Genomic DNA, 17,209 nt, shown 5'->3' with positions numbered 1-17,209 from the left:
TATTCCTTTCTGACCACGCTTAATAAAAACATTACAGACTCTATTTCACTGATGATAAAAATCAGGTACTTTCTGTAACTTTTTCCCAGTAAACTTGTATCTCAGGTTAAATGATCATTAAGTTCATAGGATCACTGTTTATTGTAGTGGTACTTCATGCTGAATTTTTAGGGGAGGGGTAGGGGCAATGTCAGGGATTGAACACAGGGCTTGGCTTCACAAATGCAAGGCAAAGTACTCTACCACTGAGCTACACACTTGGCCTCATACTAATATTGGTACTTATTCATCCAGTCACTCCAAGTCTAGTGGGTGCAATGAAAAGGTTAGAAAACCCTTCAATCCACACCACCAGTACTCAGTTTTTCTGGGAGAGGTAGAGTCCCATGCAAATGTATGACCCAAACAAGATCAGCTCCCTGTACAATTCTGTAAGTGTGTAGAAAGGACACAGAAGTTTATAATTAATCGAACAAGGTAGACCTTTCTGACATTAACTGCTTCTCGTTAAGGTTGTTGAGCTAACGTGACACAGGCTCCTCTTTGATGAGCCACTTTCTTTGTGCTTGCATCTTATATGATATGTAAATGGCGGGTGATAGATCCTTCTATCATATTTGCAAGTCAATGGGAAAGAGACAAGGAAGAGTATATATATCCCTTAAAAGAGAGTCTTAATTTGTCTATGTTTCTACATACAACCCACTGGGTTAAAATTTAATCTTATGGCCAAAACTAGCAAGTGAAGCAGGGAAATAGTTTGGTCAATTCAGTATCTGGTATTGACTCAGAGTTCTTTTTTTTATCATTTCACTAGTTTTATCAGGGCCGGAGCAATAGCATAGTGGGTAGGGCGATTGCCTTGCATGCGGCCATAATGGCCGACCCGAGTTTGATTCCTCCGCCCCTCTCGGAGAGCCCAGCAAGCTACCGAGAGTATCTCACCCGCACGGCAGAGCTTGGCAAGCTACCCGTGATGTATTCGATATGCCAAACACAGTAACAACAAAGTCTCCAATGGAGACGTTACTGGGCCCGCTCGAGAAAATCGATGAACAACGGGAGGACAGTGACAGTGACTAAATAAAGAGGAAAAGATCCTGGAAAACTAGTGGCTTCTGTTACCAAGAATAATGGGTAGAAAGAGATGAGTAAAACCTTTTAACATACTTATCATAAACTTATCGAGAGCTCCAGGGCCCAGTGATTGACCACCTTGCCCGTGCATGACCGCAGTGCCAAGGACCCAGCTTCCTGTATGGCAACTAGGGGAACAGTGACAGCCACCAGGGGGTCCTTGGACTTGAGTGGGGGCTGGGGGACTACTATCCTAGGACAGCCTGATGAGGCATGGTGAACCCGAATCTTGGTATCTGTATGTTTCTGCCTCGCCTGGAGAAACTGCGGAGCCTCCATTTTTGGCACAGGGGATTTGTAGGATAACACTCTTTTGTCCTTCCTCAGGTAGCTTAGGTTTATCGGGTCACACCCATCTAAGGACACTGAACTTGTATTGTAAGCAATGACCTTTCTGTATGGACACAGGAAGACAGTTAATATTATGCTTTGTAACTTGGGAGTTGATTGACTCCGAATAATATTTACTTCTGGGCATCTGATTTCTTGACTCAGTTGCCCTTAGTTCCTAGCACCCCAAAAGCAGGGTTCCGATGAGGGACTGAATGGACCCAGGGCAAGCAGTGAGCTACCCTGGCATCGAAATGGGCCAGGCCAAAGCGCCATGATACTCAACTATAAGTTGAGGGCATGATCATGGACAAATGCTGTCATGATCCAAAAGTAAGTAACAACGAGACTAGGACCCTGCTGGAGCTAGGAAGATTAACCTGGCCTGAGGACTGCGGAATGTATAGTGAGATGTTCTCAGGAAGAACCAAACTAAGTTTATATCTCTTACCGTGCTCATACAGAATGAAATTGCTAGAAATATTAGAAGTAGATTTATTACAACTATTTAAGTAGATTACTAACTGAGGGAAGAACACACCCTTGTTGGGATCCCACCCTTGAGCGGATCTCCTAGTAATCTGGAGTAATCTCTGTAGATGAGATTTTATCCTTGAGTTAATCTCCTAGAGGAGTGGTCTTATCTCTCTTTGTTGATTCATCAATATTCAACCCACCTTTATGTCACCGCCTTATGTGACTGTTATATAAATTAAGAGGGTAAGCTGGGGGGGGGGGGGGTGAGAGAGAGTCAGACTAAGAGGGGCTCAAGCTTGAGAGAAAGAACAGCCGTCCTGATCCAGGCACACACAGGGCTCAAAAGCACCGAACGCAGCGGTGAGAAAGAGCCATCCAGTGAGCCCATGAACACACAACCTTCGGTGTGATAAGATTTTACAGGGATTGGAACATCTCTCAGAAGCAACAATCCTGAGCTGAGAATATGCTGGCCAAGAAAAAAAGCAAGGACAGTTCCTGGCCATCGTGGAAGAACTTGAATATCTGAGGATCTTCCAGGAGCTGGCTGGCATTGGTAGATAAGACACTGTTTGCAGCTGAGAATTGCTGAGTCAAGACAACACGGTGCTTTCTTTGACAGAACACACGCTCCCTCTATAATAAATCCATCTTGAGGTGGAGAGGATGGCACCACTGCAATGCTATATGCTCCAAAATATGAAGGGAGCAACCTACTATTGTTAGTTCCACAGCAGCAGAATTTATGGACTAAGTCCTTGGTTTGTTAGAAATCAACCAACAGACGTTATAACTGCAAAAGCACCTGAGGTCAAGTTAGGGTGAAAGCTGGAATTTGAACACTCGAAGCAGTCTTCTGGAGCCATGGCAACAAAGCTTCGATGGACAAGGAGCATCCCCAGGACTCAGAGCCCCGACAGCTGACCTCCATGACCCAGCCAAAGCCATGCTGAGACTACTCTCCACATGTGAGGATGAGGAACCAACAGAGGAACCCAAGTGTGTGGGACTCGGGGCTGAGATCTCCAAGCCTGCTCGGTTCGGGACTGGGCCTCCTCCACCCAGCTCCCCCACCTTCCAGTAGCTAGACAGTTAATACCCACCAACTGCCGTGTAACCCCATCAACGGCCATCCAACAAAACCATCCTATAAAACCAAGCTCCCAGCGGCCGTGCGACCTCATTCTCTAGTCCTCACTCCCAAAGAACCTGGCAGGCTACTGAGAATATCATACCCGCCTATATGCCTGACTAGGAACACCTGTAAAGGTGATTAGAGGCTGCCCCAAAAGCCTCCATCCATCTCAGAGAGCCCAGCAAGCTACCGAGTATCCCGTCCGCACGGCAGAGCCTGACAAGCTACCCGTGGCGTACTCAATATATCAAATACAGTAACAATGAATCGTCCTCATTTCCCTGACACTGAAGGAGCCCCCAATATGTCATTGGGCTACACTTGCACTTGACAGGGACGAATAGACACGTTACTGGGCCCGCTCGAGCGAACTGAAGAACAATGGGGTGATAGTGATAGTGGTAGTGATCATAAACTGTAAATTCAACCAAAGATGTTGGTTGAAAGACATTGGGCAAGTATCTACCTGTTGTATGAAAATTCCAGCCCCTCAAAGAAGAAAAAATTTTAAGTTTAACATGACTATGTACTTTTTAGAAACTGAAAAAAAAAGACATTTTGAAGAGAATAGTGACATATAGTCATTATGTTTCCATAATGTAAACTAAAAAGAACTCAAATTATTCCTAAGAAACTATCCCATATCCATTCATTTTAGAGAGGTAAGGCATTAGAAGGAGGACCTATTTTTCAGATAAAGGTTAAGCTTGGAAACTTTGATGTAAACTTCATTATGGTTACAGTTTATACAAAGAGCCAAGTTTAGACTTAAAGAGTCACTGATTCTTAGTTATAATAGGGGGCATTTTATTTTATTTTTTTTATTTTTATTTTTTTTTGCTTTTTGGGTCACACCCAGCGATGCACAGGGGTTACTCCTGGTTCATGCACTCAGGAATAACTCCTGGTGGTGCTCAGGGGACCATATGGGATGCTGGGAATTAAACCCGGGCCAGGCTGCGTGCAAGGTAAACGCCCTACCTGCTCTACCCGCTGTGAAATAGGAGCTATTATAAGATTTCCCCTCCCAGAGTTTCGAGTCTAGGTTTGGATACAATGGCAAATATGAAAACAAAGACAAAAATCTCTAAGTACTGAAGATTTCCAAGAATGCAATAAATTGTAGTTACTGCAATAGATGTGTTCCTTAATGTATTACCAATGTATGACCTGACACACATTTTTTGCAAGTAGGACCTGTAATCTTTTAAAACATATTTTTAATTTTTACTCCTGCTTTATGGGCCATACCCAGCAATGCTATGTAGAATGATTCCTGGCTTATACCCAGGAATCACTAATACTCAGGGGACCATATGGGATGTTGGGAATTGAATCTAGGTCAGACAAATGCAAGGCAAGTGACCTACCCACTGTCCTTTCTTCAGCCCCCAATACAAAAAGTTTTATGTGGGCTTTAATGAAAAATGAGACCACTATTTCTAAACTACTTATTGTAAAATCCTAATTTATAAGTTATAATAACCAATTTCAAGATTCTGTTTGATTTTGGCCAAACATTTTGGTTTTTGGGGACAGAATGATAGTAGGACACCTGCCTTGCAGTGAGCCAACACAGGTTCAATTCCTGGCATTCCATATGATCCCGAGCCCCACCAGGAGTGATCTCTGAGCATAGAGCCAGGAGTTAATTCCTGAGTAGTGCTAGGTGTATCACAAAGGAAAAAAAAAACCACCAAAACAAATATTCTGATTTGGGGGGAAACTTTATGCTGTGTGCTCAGGGAAACATGTGGTGCTGGGAACTGAACTGAGAGCTCCCTCAAACAAAACATGCACTCCAGTCCTTTGAGCATCTCCTTAGCCTCTAAAGGTCGTTTTGTTTTGTTTGCTTTTTTAGGTCACAACCAACGAGATACTCAGGATTACTCCTGGCTATGCCCTCAGGAATCACTCCTGGCTGTGCTCAAGAGACCATATGGGATGCTAGGGATCGAACCCAGGTCCGTGTGCAAGGTAAATGCCCTTCCCACTGTGCTGTCACTCGGGCCCCTAGCCTCCAAAGTTTTAACAAGCCATTATACCTAGCTACTAACTCAATACTCATTGATCATAATGTATATACAGTGCAAAGTAGGAATAAACTGATGATTTAAATGATAATACTGCCACCTAGTGCTCAACATTTAAGTGACAAACTCATAATAAGGATTTGTGAAAGAGGTTGAGGGGTGGGGCTAAGAGTGGAGATTCCCCCTCAAACAGTGCAGTTAAAGTCAACAGATTCATGGTGAGAGTGACAAAACTGTTTGGAAAAGAGTAATATTTTAGATATGTTCAGGAATTATTACTGGTGGTGCTTGGGGAACCATATGGGATGCCAGGGATTGAACCCAGGTGGGTAGCGTGCAAGGCAAATGCCCTATACTCTGTACCCTGTACCTGTCCAGCCCCTATTCTGAAAATTTTAGACAATGTTAAATTTCACAGCAAAAACAATCTAATCTGTATACCAAGACCATTAGTTAGAAAATGATGTCTGGGTTTAAATCCCCAGTAACAGGCATGTCCTTTACACCTGTCTTCCCTCTTCCCCCCCCCCCCGCCCCCGATTATAACCAGCATCTCAGAGAAGCATAAATCATATGCCCTTTCTAACTTGTAAGACCACAAAGGTCAGATATTCTACTCTGTCTGACAGGGTAGTTTTAAAAAAGGCTGAGGAAATAAGGTTTTTCTTAGAAAGGTTGAATTAAACCGGCAATAAAAAGCATGGATCTCTAAACTGTAGCACTGTAGTCCCATTGTTCATCGATTTGCTCTAGCGGTCCCCCCCCCCACCCCCCCACCCCGCCCCAACATCTCCATTGTGAGACTTGTTACTGTTTTTAGCATAATGAATAGGCCAGAATACACCACAGGGAGCTTTCTAGGCTCTGCGATGCAGGTGGGATACTCTAGGTAGCTTGCTGGGCTCTCCGACAGGGACTGAGGAATCAAATCTGGGTTGGCCGTGTGCAAGGAAAATGCCCTACCCGCTGTGCTAGGGTGTTTGCCTTGCAAGCAGCTGATCCAGGTTCGATTCCCAGCATCCCATATGGTCCTCTGAGCACCACCACGAGTAATTCCTGAGTGCAGAGCCAGGAGCAACCCTTGTGCATTGCCGCTGGGTGTAACCCAAAAAGCAAAAAAAAAAAAAAAAAAGAGTTCAGTCTGGATCTTTAAACTAGCAGTACTAATCCAATAAAACATATGGCACAATCTAAACTTATAGCTATATAGCTAATATGTATAAATATATGCATTCTTAAAACTGAGCCTAACAGAGTGTCATGTTCAATTCTATTTAATATAATTATTCTTTTTTGGTTGTTTTTCCAAACTGTTTACATGTTCTTGTGTGGTCATGGCATAGATTCTTTAACAGGTTATCCTATCACACCAAAATATCTAAGAATGAGGGTACTGCATATTGTAACAGAAGTATCTGTTATTTACACAAGAACCACTATCATAAAAAAAATTTCTATATTATTGTAGAAAGAAAATTTAATAATATATTTTTCAGTTCTTAATTTTAGCTTGGTTTTAGAGTAAAATGCAACCAGATTTTGAAACAATAAAACCAGATTTTGAAACAATAAAAAAAAAAAAACTAAAATAAAATTAACTTCCTTTGGTTTGACAGAGTAGAAAAATACAACAAAATGAAGGAAAGATGTATTTCACAAACATGTCATTTCATGCAAGAAATGACGCAAGCTTGTGAAATACATCTTTCTTCTCCAGTTGTTTAATTTTGTCCATATGTCTTGCTCATAGGTGGATGTTAAGCTGATAAAAGAACTGGAAACCCAATAGAATATTTTTGCAATTCTTTTTAAATGACAGTGGTCAGGAGAGCCCAAAAGTCAAAATTGTCTTCAATCTTCTCTCATGCTTACATGCCATCAATTTTATTTTAAAACTTTAGAATAAAAATGCTCCTGTCTAACTTTTAGGGATCGACAATTTTCTGTGAAGGAACAAAGAGTATACATGTTAGATTCTGTTGAGGCCAAATTGAGGATATTATATAGGCATTAACATTAAAAGAGGAAAAAAAATTCACTTTTCATTGATGAAGAGAGTGATTAAATCTCAGACCTATTACTGAAAGAATGGAATTCTTGGGGGGGGTAGATAACTGGAGTTCAAAATTAAGTGCTCCCTTATCAATAAAAAATATTCATCTGTTGACTGGTTAAAGAAACTTTGGTACATCTACACAATGGAGTACTATGTAGCTGTTAGAAAAGATGAAGTCATGAAATTTACATACAAGTGGTACAATATGGAAAGTATCATGCTAAGCGAAATGAGTCAGAAAGAGAGGGATAGACATAGAAAGATTGCATTCATCTGGGGGATATAAAGTAACAAAGTATGAGATTAATACCCATGAATAGCTGAGATCAGCACCAGGAGGATTACTCCATAACTTAGAGGCCAGCCGGGTATCCTAGAGGAAAGGGCAGTTCAGATAGAGAAGGGAGCACCAAATAAAGGATGTTTGGAGGATCCTCCCAGGAGGGGAGATGCATGTCGAAAGTAGACTATGGACTAAACATGTTTGCCACTCAATGCCTCTTTTGCGGACCACAACACCCAAAAGGAGAGAGAGAACACAGGGGATTGCCCTGCCACAGAGACAGGGGGGATGGGGGGATGCGGGTGGGAGGGATATTATCCATGGTGGTGGAAAATGGGCACTGGTGGAGGGATGGGTGTCTGATCATTGTATAATTGAAACCAAAGCACAAAAAATTGTAAATCTACAACTTTAAAAAAAAATAAAATAAAATAAAGGGAAAAAAAATTTAAAAAAAATTCATCTGTTAATACTGTGTCATTAATATTTTAGTATTTTATTTTTTAAACGTTTTTTCACACAGGTAAGAACGAGATGTTTGGAAAACATTTATGGAATTTCATGACATTCTTCTGATTTTTGCCTTCAACATGTCATTACACTGTGGACTAATCACATCCAATTGAAAGTTAGAAGCGCCGTAATTGCAGTTAAACAAATTCTGAAACTTGAAAATTTCCAATGCATTCGCACCAGATCTGAGCGAACCCTACTGAATATGTTTGGAAGAAATATCCATTGAGATCTGCATGGGAATGAAGACTTCAGTATTTAACAGCTGATAGCACTGAAAGTTATTATTTAACACTAGGTCTGATTCAAAACATGTTAGTTGAGGAGGCTGGAGAAAGAGAATAGAGGGGAGGGCCCTTGCCTTGCACAGGGCTGACCCAGGTTCAATCGCCAGCATCCCACATAGTCTCCCAAGCACTGCCTTGATGTGATTCCCGAGTGCAGAGCCAGGATTAACCCCAGAACACTGCTCTGTGTGGCCGCAAAACAAATTAACAACAAAAAAAGAATATTTAGTATCTATTTTCAACAAAACTTCACTGAACTGATGATTACATCAGTGAATGAGAGTGGAGTTCATTGCTCATATCCACTAGCTCCATGACAGACCCATAAAGTACCTGCTAATAATAAATAGTACAATTATTAGTACAAATAAATAGTACAATTAGTAATGTTGGTCTTCAGAAATCTTTATTTCACAATCTCTGTAAACATATAATTATCTATTTTGCTCAACACATACATCTCAGCATACTCCACTCAGATTGTACTGAAATAACTTGAAAATATTATTGCTTTGAAAATATTTTCTTGTCTAGTGATTCCATATAGAAGATTCAGAGTAATTTTAAACTCCGCATCAACTCTGAGTAAACTGAAAAAGTTAGAAATATCTGTCTAGCCATCAAGATTCTAGGACAAACTTTTAAAATAATTTGCATCATTCATCATTTGCATTATTGCTGTTGCTTCTAAATCCCTTTACTCTTCACACAACAGTTCTTGCTGACTTATAATGTTTTTAAGAGTTCATTTTCTTTTCAACTGCTACAAACCAAAACATAATTACTTAACACATATTGGTAAGAACTTTCCTTTTATGATCAATAAATGAATCACTCTGAAATTTTCTTTAGCACTAGCCTTTTTAAAAAAAATTATTATTATAATGATGTGGTGCCAGGGAACTCAGGCCTCCCTGTACTCGGTGCTTTAAGCCATGTCCAACACTCTAGCCTTACTTTTTTTATTTTTGTGAAAAATTCTATGATGATACTTCATTTTATATTTTCTAAACCTTCTGATCATTATTTTCTGAGTTAGGAGTACTATTAAAGTCAAAGTTTACTATATTTTTTAGAACTCAGTAACGATAAAATTATGAAATAAGCACCAAACCCTGCCATCTAATTTAATAACAAAATAAACTCCAGACCACTGCTCCTTTTGTAAAGCATGAGACACAATGTTCACCATTTTGCAAATGTGATATAAGGAGCATTAAGTTGTAACAGATTAAAAATTGTAAAAATAAGAAAATAAGATGTTGTAGAATAGAGCTGTGATCGGCCTTCAGAGATATGACATGGAGTTGTGACTACATCACTGGGCTTTCGAAATGCACTGAGAAGCAGTATAAAGTGATAAAAGCATTACATGAAGTTTTGCTACAAATATTAAACTTTGCTGTTGCAATATTTTTATTTTCAACCACTGAAAAATGTAAAAGCTAATCTTAGCAGAATGGAGTTATGATAACAGAAGAGGAGGACTGGAGAGGCAGTACAACATGTACATGAACTGGGTTCAATCCTCAGCACCACACAGCACAAGGAATGATCCCTGAATGTAAAGCAGGAGTAAACTCTAAGCACTGCTGGATGTGTGGCCCAAAACTGGGGCAAGAAAACAGCTCATGTGAGCCGGAGCAAAGACCCTGCATGCAGGAGCCTGGAATCAATCCCCAGCACTTCATAGTTCCCCGAGCACCACCAGGCAGGTGCTGAGTTGGGTGTGGCCAGAAAACTAGAAATACCCCCAAACAAAAGAACAAGCAAGCAAACAGAAACAGGTGAGGAGCATCACAGATTGCCTGTATCACTAATATTAAACAGATACTGGCCAGTACCAGACTGATATTAATTATAAAAGGTAGAAACAAAAATTTGGTGGCCGGAGAGATAGCTGACAGGGCTGGAGTGCATGTTTTTTGTATGCAGAAAAGCCTTAGGTTCAATCCTTAACACATGGTACTCTAGCACAGCTGAGTGACTATCAGCCAAAAATAGCCCAACCACTGCCAAGTATAGCGCCTGGCTAGTTCCCCACCAAAATAATTGGTTTTGATACAATGAAACTAGACTGTCAAACTACCTAAATTTCAGTTTCATCTCTAATATGAAGAAGATGGAGGTACAAATTTTCTAAAGATGTACTGAGTAGAAATACATAAATCAGTTACAACAGTAATTATATTTAGTAATGTATAAGCAAATACAGCTTACTGACAACTGCAACCAGATCTCAATTCTTATTAGCAACTCTATATGCTTCAAAACACCTACTGGGATCTGAGGCAAGCAGCAAATCTGCTCAAGAAAGAGGTCCCTCCAAGTAAGATACTTCAGTATTTTTCTGTCTTATTTTCCACAATTTCTCCAGTATTGTCTTTCCTCAGTACCTCAAACAAAGCAGGATGCAACCCCATCAATAATAATTTTGTTAATTATGTTTTTGGGGTGGCATACCTCGTGGTGTTAAGGGATCCCGGGCTGAGTGTCAAGCATGCACTCAGCCCATTGAGCCACCTCTCCAATCCTAAGAAAAATTTTTTTAGTAGATTATCATTCTAAATAAACTTTGGCAACATATCTGGATAAATAGAAATAAAAGTGAAATTTTTGGTAATTACAGTTTGTACTAGAACTTCGTGAACAGGCAATTGACAAGAGCAGGTGAAAATTACAACAGGCTTTATTTGCTGTTGACTTTTAAAAGTCTTAGATGAGTGTTAGTACACATACCATTATTTTTCAAAAATAAATGTTTACTTTCCAAAGTACCTGAAAAGCTATAAAATTATACTTAAGATTAAAGACTGAAGGCCTTTCTTCAGAATCAGTTTTCTCAATTTTAGATGTTACCTCCTATCCCAATGATGAATATATGCACCTGGATAGACAATGAGGTATGAATGAATGATTTTATTCTTTACTGGTTTCCTTTTTATTGGGCAGCACTCTCTCCAGTGAGGGCCATAGGAGTGATGCCGCTCAGGGGAACAGGTGGTGGTACTGGGAATCAAACAGAACTTGGGTGAACAACATAAGTTCATGCAAAGCTTGCACCTGAACCTCTGGACTATCTCTCTGGTCCTGCTCATTTCTTCTGTTTTTTTCTTCCCCTAATTATCTTTGTTTTTACTAATGAATATGAATTAGCCATGGGAGGAAAAAGGTAAAAACTATTTTTTTAAAATTTTGGCTTTCTGGGTCATACCCACCAATGTTCATTACTCCTGGCTCTGATCTTGGGAATTACTCTTGGCAGTGTTTGGGAAACTATACGGGATGCCGGGGATCATACCCAAGTCAGTCTCATGCAAGGCAAATGTTCTACCAGTTGTACTATCACTCTAGCCCCTAAAAACTTAATTTTAAAAAGACAGTTTGGAAAATATACAAAAGCAAAAAAAAATCTGAGATATTGCAGCTTTGGTTCTAGACCAATACAATAAAAGGAATACCACAATAGAGCAAATCTTGAATTTTGGACTTCCCCAGTGCCTATAAGTTATGTTTCCACTATGTTGTAGTCTGCTAAGAGTGAAATAACATTATGGACAAAAATTGTGATGTACACACCTTAATGAAATGTGCAGATACATGAAGTGAGCACAAACTATTGGAAAAATAGTACTCAAAACAGGGCGCTAGAAACGTTCAACTTGTGAAAAACTACAAGAAAGCAAATAATAAAATGACTCATTTCTGTATCTGAAATAGTGATTTTAATTAAAACATCGTAACTACTCACCTACAACCAGGCCACATTCAGGACATATCATATCACCAGCTCTGTAGTCTTCCACTAAAATTGCATCTGGATGATTGGGACATGTGACTCTTGGAAGAGCATCCAAACTAAATGAAAAAGAAATTTTTTTAGTTCTCACAACCAACATATAACAAAGTAAAGATGGGGAAGGGAATTGGGGGGAGAAAAATGAGCTTAAACATTTTTCCAATATCACACATTTGTAACACATTTAAGCTGTATTTTCAAAGAAAATATGTTATTTTATATTCTACCAGTAATTAATAGGTATATTCACAGTGTACATTCATTGAAGACTTGAAAAACTCAAAATGGCAAACATTTTAATGTCTTAACAATGTAGGTTACTAAGATATTCTAAAATATTAATATAGAAATCACTACCATAATAGCACTGTACCACTGTCCTCCCGTTATTCATCAATTTGCTCGAGCGGGCCCAGTAACGTCTCCATTGTGACACATTACTGTGTTTGGCATATCGAATACATAATGGGTAGCTTGCCAGGCTCTGCCGTGCAGGCGAGATACCCTTGGTAGCTTGCCAGGCTCTCCGAGAGGGGTGGCAGAATCGAACCCAGCTCGGCCAGGCTGCCTGCATGCAAGGCAAACGCGCTACAGCCATACTATTAGAAAACATACCTATAACATTTACATGTTATTATATGGATTTGTGCCCCTTGCTACTTAACTATTTTTCTGTTCCAAGTTACTTTAGTAATAGATTCAGTATTACACTGAACATAATGGGTATATAAATAAAAGTGGTACATGAAACTCTGCTGAACTTAAGATCTGATGATAGTTAGAAAGAAATGGTTTCTAGGGGCTAGAGAGTAAGTATAGCAGGTAAGGGACTTGCCTTGCATGTGGCCCACCTGGGTTTGATCCTAAAATCCCTATAGTCCTTAGAGCCCCAGGAGGAGTGATTCCTGAGTGCAGAGCCAAGAGTACTACTGCATGTAACCATAAAAACAGAACAAACAAACTTCAAAAAAAGATGGCTCTAGGACCTACTTTTGTTTGCTAAATTATTTTATTGTAAACAATTGAACAATTATGAGAAAGATATAGAAATCTTAAAAAAAATTGAGGAAATATATTTAAGATATTTGATAATTACTTGAAGTATATGAGGTACCAATGAAAATAAGTAGTCTTTCAAGTTCTCTTTAAGTAATATAATAAAGTTATTTTATGACAATCACAGATACTACCATTTTGATAAGTTTCCCAATGTTGATTCTCAACATTAACAAGAGATTCCCACTGCAAACTAATATTCCCCTAATATCTTGGATTTTCTCACTTGATAAAATAGAAGATGGGGTTTTACAGTTATGCTCAGTTCATAAATTCCTATTAAGAAAAGGGTGTAATAAGTTATGAAAAAAATTTTAAGTAGCTACCATAAATTACGTAAACTAATATCAGAAAATGTTAGCAGAGCAACAATAATTTTAAATGAGAACTTCCCCCTTTCCCACTGCTGGGGACTGAATCCAGGGTTTCAATTCACAAGCACCACAAACACCCCACAAATGAATAGAATGAATAGTCATGTAACACACAGTATTAAAAAAAAAGATGAATGCACTTTTCTAGTATGAAAGGTAGAAAGACCATCTTGGAGCTGGAGTGATAGCACAGTGGGTAGGGCATTTGCCTTCCAGGAGGACGACCCAGGTTCAATTCCCAGCATCCCATATGGTCCCCTGAGCACCACCAGGAGTAATTCCTGAGTGCAGAGCCAGGAGTAACCCCTGAGCAATTGCCAGATGTGACCCAAAAGGCAGAAACAAAACAAAAAACCAACCAAACAAACAAAAGACAGACCATCTTACAGCATGTTATGTGGGAACATCTCAAAGACAGGCTAAGAGGTAGGAACTTAATAGCACTTTGAAATATGAGCTATGCAGTAACTTAGTGACTCTCAAAATGATGACTGAAATGTACTAGGCCCAGAGGAATACAAATTTATGTAAACGTCCATGTAGTCAAAAACAAATCTGTAGTGTTAAAAGTCAAGATGTGGGTATCTTTAGAAAGAAGGTAATATTTGAGGGCACAAAAGCAGCTTCCAGGATACTATTAATGCCACCACCTCCCCTGCTTTTTGGAGTGGGTATTGGGTCACATTCTTCAGTGCCAGGGATTGAACTGGGATCACGGAATGCAAGGCTAGTGCCTTAACCCCTATCTTCTCAGGTCTGTATAGTTGATGTTCTGACCTGGCTAGTGGCTATATGTACGTGCCCACCTTGTGACTGAGCTGTACACTTAAAATGTGTGTTACCTTTATAAAAGATAAACGAATATTACACTGGGCCAAGGTGTAGTACAGCGGTAGGGTGTTTGCCTTGTGGTCAGCTCACCCAGGTTTGATCTCGGGCGTCCCATATGGTTCCCTGTGTACTGCCCAGAGTGCAGAGCCAGTAGTAGCCCAAGAACCCATGAGCATTGCCAGGTGTGACCAAAAAGAAAAAAACAAAAACAAAAACAAAAAAAACCTAACAGAAATTACACTACTTTGGAGCATAAGATGTCAGAACTAGAAAAAAAAAAACTGTTAAAAAGAGTATATAACCGCTGGCTTTCAAGGGGCTAAGAATTAGGGAAGGAGGGAGAAGTTTGTTCACTTTTCTCTTTGTTTTTGTACTATTTGTTACTTATCCAAGATAAAATGAAATCATGCTAGAGAAGTCAATTTTTAATCCTCTCACCACAGGAGTATAACCACAGGGGGTGGGTTATAGGAAAATAAGGAAGAGAAAGACGAGGGAAGGGATGGAGTAAATAACCACCGCTGGATTCAAACTACCGTGACTCCCCACGGAGCAAGATAATCCCAGACCTCACTTTACGGCTGTCCCTATAATAATCTTCATAGCAACCCCGCGTGAGAGGCACCACCTTAACGCTTACGCTTTCGCCTCCCGTCCCACTCACAGGTTCCCACTCGGAACACTCCAGGTTCCTCTCTCCAAGAACCCATAGTGGCAAGGCTCGGACTCGTCCTTCTTTCTCAGGGAAAACAAGGTTAAGGCCGGAAACACAACAGTTACCTTTGCTCTGGGCGGCAGAAAAACGCGACCACACAGAGCTACAATGACATATTTTGGAGAACTGGTGCTTATCGAGGGAAAAAAAAAAGGTGTTATTCCAAACCTTTACTTGAAAGCAAATGATGGGGGGGGGAGGGGAAAGGGTACGAAAACGATCCAGCCTGGAGAGAGCGTGGTACCGGGTTCCTGTGTACCCACAGGGGAGCTTTACCTGACCCAACTGTCGACACCCCCAGTCCCCCCACCAGAACAGCGTCGACGGACGGACGGACACACACACACACACACACACTCCGCTCCATCGCGGCAGTGCCAGCCCCTCCCTTCCGCTCCGACCCACACACCCCCAAAGTATGGCTAAGTCTTGACACTCGCCAGAAAGGGGCGCGCGAGGTTCCAGTTGGGATTCCACCCCCCACGCCCCGAGCCTGCAGAGCGCGCCCCCAATCCCCGCACCCAGCCGCAGCTAAGCCGGAGCCAGCAGTGGGGGGGTGGGGGGTGGGAGAGAAGCCCCTCCCCCTCCCCACCGCCCAAGGGGTCTCCAGCGGCGGGACTCAGTTTACCCGAACGCCAGGTGTCATGCCCCCCCCGCGGTATACGAGAGGGGTAAGGCTCTGCCGCCTCTTTCGGGACGCGGGGCGGGGGGTGATGAAAGGCCCCCTCGAAGGAGGCGGGCACGTACAGATTAGGTCCCGGACCCCCCACCCACCCACCCCCGGCCCCGGGCACCCCCAACCTTGCAGACGGATCGCAGCGTGCCTGACAGGCGGCTCCGCGGCCCGGCACGCGTTCCCTGGGCGCAGCCGCCGACAGACCCCCTCGGCCGGGACGCGCCGCGGCAAGAAGCCGGGAACGGCCGAGCGCGCGCCGCGGGGCCCCGGGGACCGAGTCCGTCTCCGTGGGGCGCCGGGCGCCGGCCTCGTCGGCGACCCGACAGACCCGTCAACGCGGTCCGGGGAGCAAGTAGCTCCACCGGAGACGCCCCGGCACTCGGGCGGTTTAGAGTCGCCGACGGGGAGGGGGTGGGGGTGGGGGGGACAAGAGGTAGAGAAGAAAAATGACACTAATAAAAAACGCTTTCCAGAGGGGCGAAGGCCAAGAGGCTGATCACAGAGAGGTCCCCGCAGGGTGATGTCTGGGGGGAGCACCACGGCCGAGGACGCCAGGGCGGAAACCCCGAGGTCCGGGGCGCCGTGACGGGACAGCCGTCCCTCAGGCGCCTTTGTCCGGCTCGGCCAGCCGGACCCGCCGCCTCGGTCCGGGTTCGTTCGCCGTTTGGCCCCGGCCGCCGCTAAGCAATCCCGAGCCCTCTCCGCCCGCCCTTCGGCGGGGTCGGCCGGACATACTAACCGGCTCGTAGACGCCATCTTCACGGCCACGGCGGCCCCCCCCGACCTGAGACAACAAATGCGACGGGAACAGGAAGAGGCTGTGGCGCCGCGACGCGCCGACACGGGCTTTTATAGGCGAGTCACACACGCAGTCATAATAGGGCTTGGCTACGGGTCGGTAGAAGGGCCAAAAGACGGAAGGCCCGTACACCACGTGCTTTGCGATTTCCGACTCTCCTGGCCGGTTTCTGCAGTTAGCTCGGTTACTGGGGCGACTGGACGGAACTACCCAGGAAACTTCCTCCATGAGCCTGTAACCGGGCTACGCCTGGGCTTCCCCGCAGCTCCACTGAAAAAATGCAGAAACTGCCTGGGCTTCGAGGTGGAGGCGCAGCCCACGTTCGAAAAGGCAAACCGCCCCGCCCCAGCTTTTCTCCCACGCCTCCCCAACCAGTTTCCCAGTTTGAACGCAAGTCATATCTGCCCCCAGGAGTGACTCTGTTAAGAAATTAGAAATAAAAAAGACTTGCACGTAGGTCAGCTGTAACAGGTGGCAACTCGGGCTCCTTTGTCGGCTGGCAAGCTTTGTTCTTAGGAGCCTCCCCCTGCCCTTCGATGCACAGTAATAGTATCTGCCTTGCATATATACCCTTTTAGAATTGGCAGGCTATGAAAGAAAGTCATGCGGGAGCACCGCGGCCCCGGGAGCCAGCAAAGTGTGGTCCTGTCATCATGTTTCTTTCTCTTTGTCCTTGGCATATGGACAGTTAGCTGCAATATAAAGAAC

General features: G+C 42.8%; 1 protein-coding gene across 1 annotated transcript in view; it reads right to left on the bottom strand.

Annotated features, from left to right (window-relative positions):
• Positions 1 to 16,577, bottom strand: part of GTF2B (general transcription factor IIB) — a 30,353-nt gene extending 13,776 nt beyond the window's left edge. Inside the window, exons 1-2 of the mRNA XM_056123218.1 lie at positions 16,442 to 16,577; positions 12,003 to 12,109 (exon numbers count right to left, since the gene is read on the bottom strand). Of these exons, the coding sequence (XP_055979193.1) occupies positions 12,003 to 12,109; positions 16,442 to 16,458 (124 nt within the window). The 5' untranslated portion in view covers positions 16,459 to 16,577. The remainder of the gene's footprint in view (positions 1 to 12,002; positions 12,110 to 16,441) is intronic.
• Between the last annotated feature and the right edge of the window lie 632 nt (positions 16,578 to 17,209).

This window comes from Sorex fumeus, unplaced genomic scaffold, assembly GCF_029834395.1.
Source record: "Sorex fumeus unplaced genomic scaffold, SorFum_2.1 ptg000047l, whole genome shotgun sequence".
In the NCBI taxonomy this organism is placed as follows: Eukaryota; Metazoa; Chordata; class Mammalia; order Eulipotyphla; family Soricidae; genus Sorex; species Sorex fumeus.
The sequence above is the reverse complement of the archived record's forward strand: the minus strand, read 5'-3'. Positions and strand labels throughout refer to the sequence as shown.